General features: G+C 41.3%; 1 protein-coding gene across 3 annotated transcripts in view; it reads right to left on the bottom strand.

The window, feature by feature from the left end:
• Positions 1–1,030: 1,030 nt before the first annotated feature.
• The window catches only part of HNF4A (hepatocyte nuclear factor 4 alpha), a 104,110-nt gene continuing 96,338 nt past the window's right edge, over positions 1,031–8,802 (bottom strand). For all 3 annotated transcript variants that reach the window (XM_070744696.1, XM_070744697.1, XM_070744694.1), the window contains exon 10: positions 1,031–5,789. In XM_070744696.1, coding sequence (XP_070600797.1) covers positions 5,647–5,789 — 143 coding nt within the window. In that variant the 3' untranslated portion in view covers positions 1,031–5,646. The remainder of the gene's footprint in view (positions 5,790–8,802) is intronic.

The raw sequence follows: 8,802 nt of genomic DNA, 5'->3' as shown, positions 1-8,802 counted from the left end.
CATGGACAGTCACACACATTCATCCATTTCAATCATACGTGGTATCGACCGGAGACAATCTCATTGGCTCCCATGCCCACCGGCAGAGGTAGGTCTTCAAAGCTTTATGAAAGACCAGAAGGGAGGGGGGCAGTACATATCTCCAGAGGGAGTTCGTTCCAGAGGGCCGGGGCCGCCACAGAAAAGCCTCTTCCCCTATGCCCCGCCAGCCAACATTGGCCAACGGGACCTGGAGAAGGCCAACTCTGGGACCTAACCGGCTGCTGGGATACATGAGGCAGAAGAAGGTCCGGAAGATAATCTGGTCCTAAACCATGTAGGGCTGTATAGGTCATAACCAGCCCTTTGAATTGCGCCCGGAAACCAATTGGCAATCAGTGCAGCTCACGGAATGATGTTGAAAGGTGGGCAGATCTTGGTAGCCCCACTATAGCTCGCGCGGCTGCATTTTGCACAATGTTCACATGAGATAGGTTTATGTTACTGCAAACATTTGAATCCAGTTCTTCATCACAGCAAATCTGTGATGAATCTTCAACATTAGTTTTAAAAACATCTTTAATAGCATGCAAAATCTGTTACCTAATTATTTGAAGTATTGGTGACATTTTTCTTATAAACTACAATTCTCCTCGAGATGTTTAACCTACAGCCTTTGAATGTATAGATTACATATTTCAAATGATGCAGCCTTGAATAACATGAATATGCACACATGCAAATTACACAAATGATCTTTATAAGTTTATGCTTCATTTTATACTAAGCAATGTGCTTAGTATATGCTAAGCCACCCATTTTGTTATCTCATAAAATGATTTTGATTTTACCATGGATGACTCTGTCCAAATGTGGTTTGTTTGGAACACCATGGCTAAATTAATTATTCTTGATATGTGTGAATCCAGCCCATTTCTGCATAATTCCACTATATTACACTGACCAACAGTAAAGAATTATAAAGGAACTAAAATTCTTGTATTTGACATTAACTGATTTGCTTTCATCCTAGAAATAACATCTATTTGTGAATGGTTAGAAAATATTTTTGTATTTATTTTTTTAAAACATGAATAAGGAAATACAGCTGTTTCCATTGGAAGGCAGTGGTCAACAAAAATTAATATACTGTCGTAGAAGATGGCATGTAATAAATCTACATCAAAAATAACTTCCTCCAACCTTGATACATAAAACATTGCGGCAGTTGGAGAGGCAGTCTTGTAATTTACATTGTTCATATAAAATGTTATGATTTCATGGAATCAATATTATTTACACAATAATTTAAAGAAAAATTATTCAGCCCATTATTATAATAAATTACATAGCATAACCAGTTCGTGTTTGGAAAACATTACAATACTTAGACTTGGGTTTGGCAGGGTGTTTATTTTTGTATCAGTCATAAAAGGATTTGGTCTTAAGCAGCAGCCTATAATGATGGTAGACTAGCAGGAAATTGGCTTATTTCCAGTAAGAATCTGACTTGAGCCCTTTTTAGTAGGGATTACTTTCGCTGTCCTTTTCATGCTGACAAAGAGATGACTCTACAAAATGTATTTGTGTTCATCATGAATAAGCGTTTCTCCAAACTATCCATCTACTTTTTTAAAAAGCGAGAACTGTAGTTACTACTACTTCATCCCCTCTACCAATGTCTTCCCAACAATTCTGAGGAGTTAGATTAATTCTTTAAAAAACACATTAGAATTGTAATCAAATTTCCATAATACAGTTGAACTAAAGTAGGAGGTCTACCCTTAGCAACCCTTAAGTTGACCTCAGCTGGTCTTGAAAAGCTAAGCAAAGTGGGCTTGGTCGATGTTTGAATGGAGCACATCAAGCAATATTGAGGCTGGAGGCTACACTGGGGGAGCAGAATAAAATTACTCTAGATGAATATGTTCATGAAGTTACAGCTCCAAAAAGATGTTTACCTTTGGCAACATCGTATAGCTGGGCATGTACTGTACTTTACACGCAGATGGATCTGAGTCTAGATTTAAGGACAGCAAGGCTGGGAAATATTACTCAAACAAAGAGGTAGCATGGAATGACTTCTCAACTCACATGTGATGACACCAGGGGTGGGATCCCTCCGGTTCACATTGTCTGAACCATTAGCGACCCGCTGGTGACGTGATGATGGCATCATGGATCCAGTTTGGTCAGTGCTGGCATCTTTTTTTGGAATTTTTGGTGACTTTTTTACTGTTTTAAAGGTTTTTCCTGTTTTACTGCTTGTAAAAGGGCCCTCCTGCCTGCACGAAGCACAGCTGTTTTGGACCGATTCCAGCTACTGAGCATGTGTGGAAGCCAAATTGCATGATGGAACACGCGTGTGCAAACAGATTGTGTGCATGCGTGCAAAACATCACAATGCAAACCGATGGCGGAGGTAAGTGGAGATCACCTCTGGATGACAAGGACACCAATGAGTGTTAGGATCTGCTTAATTCCAGTGTAGTGTTTAGAATAAGGGAATATGCAGTATTTGGGGACTTCAAACATAGAACGATAGCAATTTCCAAAGCCAATAGTGGTTAAGGCATCAGAATAGAAACCAGGTGATTGTATTTCCGGTCCCACTTTAGTGACTTTGGGCCAATGACTCTCTCTCTCAGTCCTACCAAGGAGGCAATGGCCAACCACTTCCCAAAAAATCTTCCCAAGAAAAATGCAGGAATTTGTCCCAAAGTCAAAACTGTCTTGAAGGCACAAAACCAAACTTTCCAAACAAACCCCTCCTATTATATTACTAAAATGATAAAAACTTTGGAGTGCCTTCCCCAACCTGGAGCCCCGCAGACATGTTGGATGGAAACTCCCAGAAGATTGATTAGGAATTCTGGAAGTTTGCAGTCTCAATAAATTTGGAAGGAATCAAGTTAGTAAAATGGATTGGAGTAGTTTTGTGTAAAGAAACAAACTAACCCCCTGAACAAAGTTTGACATTGGTACTCAAAAACTACTTGAGGCAGGTTCAGGATTTTAAAATCTAAGTGTGTATGTTTGGAACCAAGCATCAGGGTAGCATAATAGTTAAACTATACAAGGATATTATGGAAGTCTGAATTCATCCCCACTCCAGTTTTACCAGGTAAACATTGAGAAGGGTGGTGGAATTATCTTATGGCTTCTTTAGAATTGTCATGTGAATTAAATCTACAATTTTCCAAGAAATTGAAATGGCTGAAGAATAATTTGATTACTGGTCTCACCTAAGGTAACCTTAAGCAACTCATGGAGCTCTTAAGATCTGAGTGGCTTTAGTTCTTTTTCAACTTTAACTCCTAAATGTCATGTTCCGGTTTGTTAAATGATAATTGAAGAAGGAATCATTCCAGGGTCTATTTCTGTCTGCCCCCTGGGGAAGCTGTCAGCTATAAGAAAACTTTGGGTGAATGTCATAACAATCCAACTATGTCCTTAGGACTTGATACAGAACCATTTCTGTAAACTGTAAATTCTGGTGAAGAAACACAGTCGGTCCAGCTAGGATCCAACTTGTTTGGCAGTGCTGAAATCAGGTGCAGGTTCATTATTGTCCCTTCATTGTAAATAGAAAGGAACAAAATGCCCATTGTTCATTTGATAGGACATTCCCCGAAGCTTTCTGACCAATCCTTGCCAATCCCTCTAGTGATTTCCATCATCACTAAATTCTATTTGGATCCAGTTTTTTTCTTGAGTAGAACTGAATGGGATTCTCTCTTGGACAGAGAAAGGGGAACCCCAGGTCCAACAGATCACTTTCACAGAGGCATGCTCTCCCTCTTTTCTAGCTGTAGGTCAGCAGTTCAAATCTCACCACCAGTTCAAGGTTGACTCAGCCTTTCATCCTTCTGAGATGGGTAAAATGAGGACCCAGCTTGTTGGGGGCAATATGCCGCTTAGAGAGCAGTAAAAGCATTAGAAGCAGTATATAAGTCTAAATGCTATTGCTATTTTACTTGATAGCAAACAACATTGTGCTCTTAAAAACCATTAGACCAGGGATCTCCAACCCATGGACTGAGGCCTTTTAGAAACTAGGTCATGGACCATTTGGAATTGGGTCACACCAATGGTGGGTGAGTGTGTAGCTCTATTCATGTGCAGTTCCACTCATGCAAGGCAGTGGGCTCTGGGGTTCGCAACCCCATTTGCCTGAGCAGTATGCACTGGCGCTTGCAACTCCATTCAGTGAGCATACCCACCGCTCACACAAATGAAGCTGTGTCCATGCAAGTGCACGTATGCCCCTCACGTAAAACCATCCCTTCTCCCCACTCCCACCCCATGCAAGGCCGTCAAGCTGGACAGGTTGGGGAATGCTGCATTAGACAAAGGCATAAAGGAACGATCAGTCATTGTCTGTTAGTCACAACATCTTCAGAAGCAGAGGCTTGAGGGATAGATCCTGAAGATAACAAAGAAGCTAAGAGGTACAGTGCATTGTTAGAGGAAAAGAATCTTAACTACATACAGCAAGGCCATACTTTGTTCAGCATGAGGGTGCTTCTCCATAGAAGCTGTTAATTTACCAGATGGACAAAATATCAGTAGCATTTGAAAGAACAGTGCTTGAAGAGAGCAAAGGTTCATCATTCAACGTTATAGACTTCTAGAGCTAGGGGAAACATAGAAGCCTATATTTTACTTGTAGAATTTCCCCTAAGGCAGTGATGGCGAACCTTTTTTTCCTCGGGGGCCGAAAGAGCATAGGCTTGCACTATCGTGCATGCACAAGTGCCCACACCCACGATTCAATGCCTGGGAAGGGCGAAAACAGCTTCCCCCACCCCTGGGGGCCCTCTGGAGGGCAGAAACGGCCTGTTTCCCAACATCTGGTGGCCCAAGTAGGCTCATGTTTCATCCTCCCCAGGAGCCAAAGGCTCTCTGGAAGCCAAAAACACCCTCCCAAAGCCTCTGTGCAAGCCAAAAATCAGCTGGCCGGCACACACATGCACGTTGGAGCTGAGCTAGGGCAAAGGCTCACATGCCAGCAGATAGGGCTCCGTGTGCCATCTGTGGCACCTGTGCCATAGGTTCGCCATCACTGCCCTAAAGCATTTGAGCAGGCAGTATAAATGGTAACTATGCTTCAGCTTCAACAAGGTCAGAGTCTGTGCATCTTTCTCTTCTTCCTGTAAGACTCTGGAAATGTGTAACCCATAATGTCACAGCAAGGACTGTTTGGAGATGCTCCAGGAATGGGGCTTGGTTTCTTTCTATCTTTCCAGTCAGCTGCCTTTTAAAAAAAAGGGGAAAAAAAGGCAGATTTGTAGAGAAAGAAGGAGGGGGAGAGAGTAGGCAGTGGCAAAACAGGCAAGTCAGTGCAATTTTTGGAACAGCCACCAACGGATCTGAAGTTTGACATCCGGTTCTCTTTGCAAAGTGTGAAGCGATCATCGAGGCTAATCTGTAAGTTCTGCAGCATTCTGTCACAGCAGCATGTCAAGATCACTTCTTCTTTTTTTTCCACGTGTAATTTCCGAATAATAATAATAATAATAATAATAATAAAAATAGCACATTTTTGCCCTGGGAAAAGCTCCATGAATTGTTTGACCACCAGAGTGACTGAGATGAGAACGAAGGAGGTTTGTTTCTCCACGCGGCAGTCTGTGAGTCATCAATTCTTCCTCACTAGGTTGGATGCTAGATGACTTCCTGCTTTGTGATGGTGGGCTGAGGGATCGAACTGGGCTGCTTGGCTACGGTTGCGATGGCCCCCGGAAGTAGTTTGTAGTGTTCAGCTCCAGAGCCAGCAGGGGGGGAAGGTTGGGGAGTTTCAGGAGTGGCTGTGGAAAGAAAAGCTTTGTTACAAAATACATAAAATGTGTAAAAAATATGACTTTAGTAACTGAGTAGCTGATGCATGGAACTCACTACCAGACTCTGTAGTATCGTCACCTAACCCCTAAAACTTTACCCTTAGACTATCCATGATTCACCTCTCCCAGTTCCTAAGAGGTCAGTAAGGGGCGTGCATAAGCGCACCAGCGTGCCTTCCGTCCCCTGTCCTAATATTTCTCTTATATTTCTACTAGCTACATGTATACGTTTATGAACTCTATTATTTCTTCCATATTATTCCTATGTCTTTTCTTCTATTCTTCTATTGATATATTTTACTATGATTATATCCTTTGAAACCTACAATTATGTATTGGACTAACTAACTAATTGACTGACTGACTGACTGACTGACTGACAGACAGAATGAATGAATAAATGAATGGATGAATGAATTAATAAATGAATGGATGAATGGATGAATGGATGAATGGATGAATGGATGAATGGATGAATGGATGAACGAACAAACAAACAAACAAACAAACATTGTTACACTGAACGGACATGATTAAGGTACACATATTTTTTCATGTACAGGTAGTCCTCGACGTATGACCACAATTGAGACCCAAAATTTCTGTTGCTAAGTGAAGTTTGCCTCATTTTACCGTCTTTCTTGCCTCAGCTATTAAGCGAATCACTGCAGTTGTTAAGTCAATTAACATGGTTGTTAATTGAAGCCGATTTCCCCATTAATCTTGTTTGTCAAGGTCGCAAAAAAGGATCACATGACCCTGGGACCACAGGCGAGCTGCTCACGGTGTGCCTGGGATCACTGTTCCGGTAGTGGAAATGGCAATGTCTGTGCATCTGTGTATCTCCGTTTCATGCACCTGTGCCCCCACGCATCCTTGCGTGAGATTTTACTTCTGTGCATGCGTGGAAGCAAAGAAATTGCCAAAAATTGCCAAAATGTCACGCATGAGACTTTGGCGATTTTTGGGCTTTGTTTGCTTCTGCGCATGCACGAAAGCAAAGAAATCGGTGAAAATTGCTGCAATCTCACACGTGTGAGCGTCCTCACGTGAGATTTCAGCAATTTTTAGAAACATAGAAACATAGAAGTCTGACGGCAGAAAAAGACCTCATGGTCCATCTAGTCTGTCCTTATACTATTTTCTGTATTTTATCTTAGGATGGATATATGTTTATCCCAGGCATGTTTAAATTCAGTTACTGTGGATTTATCTACCACGTCTGCTGGAAGTTTGTTCCAAGGATCTACTACTCTTTCAGTAAAATAATATTTTCTCATGTTGTGTCTGATCTTCCCCCAACTAACTTCAGATTGTGTCCCCTTGTTCTTGTGTTCACTTTCCTATTAAAAACACTTCCCTCCTGAACCTTATTTAACCCTTTAACATATTTAAATGTTTCGATCATGTCCCCCCTTTTCCTTCTGTCCTCCAGACTATACAGATTGAGTTCATTAAGTCTTTCCTGATACGTTTTATGCTTAAGACCTTCCACCATCCTTGTAGCCCGTCTTTGGACCCGTTCAATTTTGTCAATATCTTTTTTTTGCCAGTTTTTTGCTTCCGCGCATGCGCAGAAAAAAAATCTCACCCAGAGGTGCACCCACCCGCCACTGCCTGTACCGCACCAATCCGGTAGAAAAAGCTAAGTGTGGCCCTTCACTGGCTGGGACACTGCAACTATTCTAAATATGAGTCACTGGCCAAGCAACTGAATTTTGATCTGGTGGTCATGAGGATGCTGCAATGGTCATAAATATGAAAAATAGCATAAGTTGCTTTTTTCAGTGTATAACATCGAATGGTCACTAAATGAGCTGTTGTAAGTCGTGGGCTACTTGTACACATTTCCTGCATATCTTAACTCGGAAGTAGATTCTGCAATGTACCAATCATGGGAAAAATCCAACATTGTACATAGTATGACAATATTTTTTATTGCAATGAAAATTGCAGGAAAAAGTGTGCAAGCCTTTGAGTTATTCAGGATAGATTAGAATAGAATAACAAAGTTGGATGGGTCCCACACCCTGCTTAGGCAAGAAACCCTGCACCACTTCAGACAAAGGGTTATCCAATCTCCAATTATTCACCATCCAAGATATTGCAAGAAGCAGAAAATCCAAAAAACAAGCTGGTGTTTCAGACATGAGGTCTACAGTAAATGGAAACTTCAGATTACCGTAAATATACTGCTCAAAAAAATAAAGGGAACACTCAAAGAACAGATCCTAGATCTGAATGAATGAAATATTCTCATTGAATACTTTGTTCTGTACAAAGTTCAATGTGCACAACAGCATGTGAAATTGATTGTCAATCAGTGTTGCTTCCCAAGTGGACAATTTGATTTCACAGAAGTTTGATTTACTTGCAGTTATATTGTGTTGTTTAAGTGTTCCCTTTATTTTTTTGAGCAGTGTATATCAGGCAGAAATAGCATTGCTGAAATTTCTATACACCTAATATTTTTGGCAAAGAATAAAAGTTGGGTGTTTCAATTTTACCCCGGCAAGGAGGAATTACACCAGCCTCTGATTTAGCTGAGGGCAGAATTAAAAGTATCCTCAGGGTCTTTTGATCAGCAAAGCATTAAAGAATGCTTCAGTCCTCTTAACAATTCTTGCATCCCCCTTAATCTCTACAGAGGCATAAATAAATTACAGAGAGCAAATTGGTCAAAGAACAAGTTTGGTCTGATGGTTAAGGGACCAGGCTACAGACCAGGAGACTGTGCGTTCTAGTCCCGCCTTAGGTATGAAGGCTGGCTTGATTTGAGGCCAGTCACTCTTTAGTAATAATGATAATAATAATAACAACAACAACAACAAAAGCAGCAGTAACAGCAGAAGCAACAACAACAACAGAGTTGGAAGGGACCTTGGAGGTCTTCCAGTCCAAACCCCTGCTTAGGCAGGAAACCCTACACTACTTCAGACAGATGGTTACCCAACATCTGCTTAAAAACATCCTGTGTTGG

Source organism: Erythrolamprus reginae, chromosome 3 (assembly GCF_031021105.1).
Source record: "Erythrolamprus reginae isolate rEryReg1 chromosome 3, rEryReg1.hap1, whole genome shotgun sequence".
Lineage (NCBI taxonomy): Eukaryota > Metazoa > Chordata > Lepidosauria > Squamata > Dipsadidae > Erythrolamprus > Erythrolamprus reginae.
Note: the sequence above shows the minus strand (reverse complement) of the source record. Positions and strands in the feature narration are given on the sequence as shown.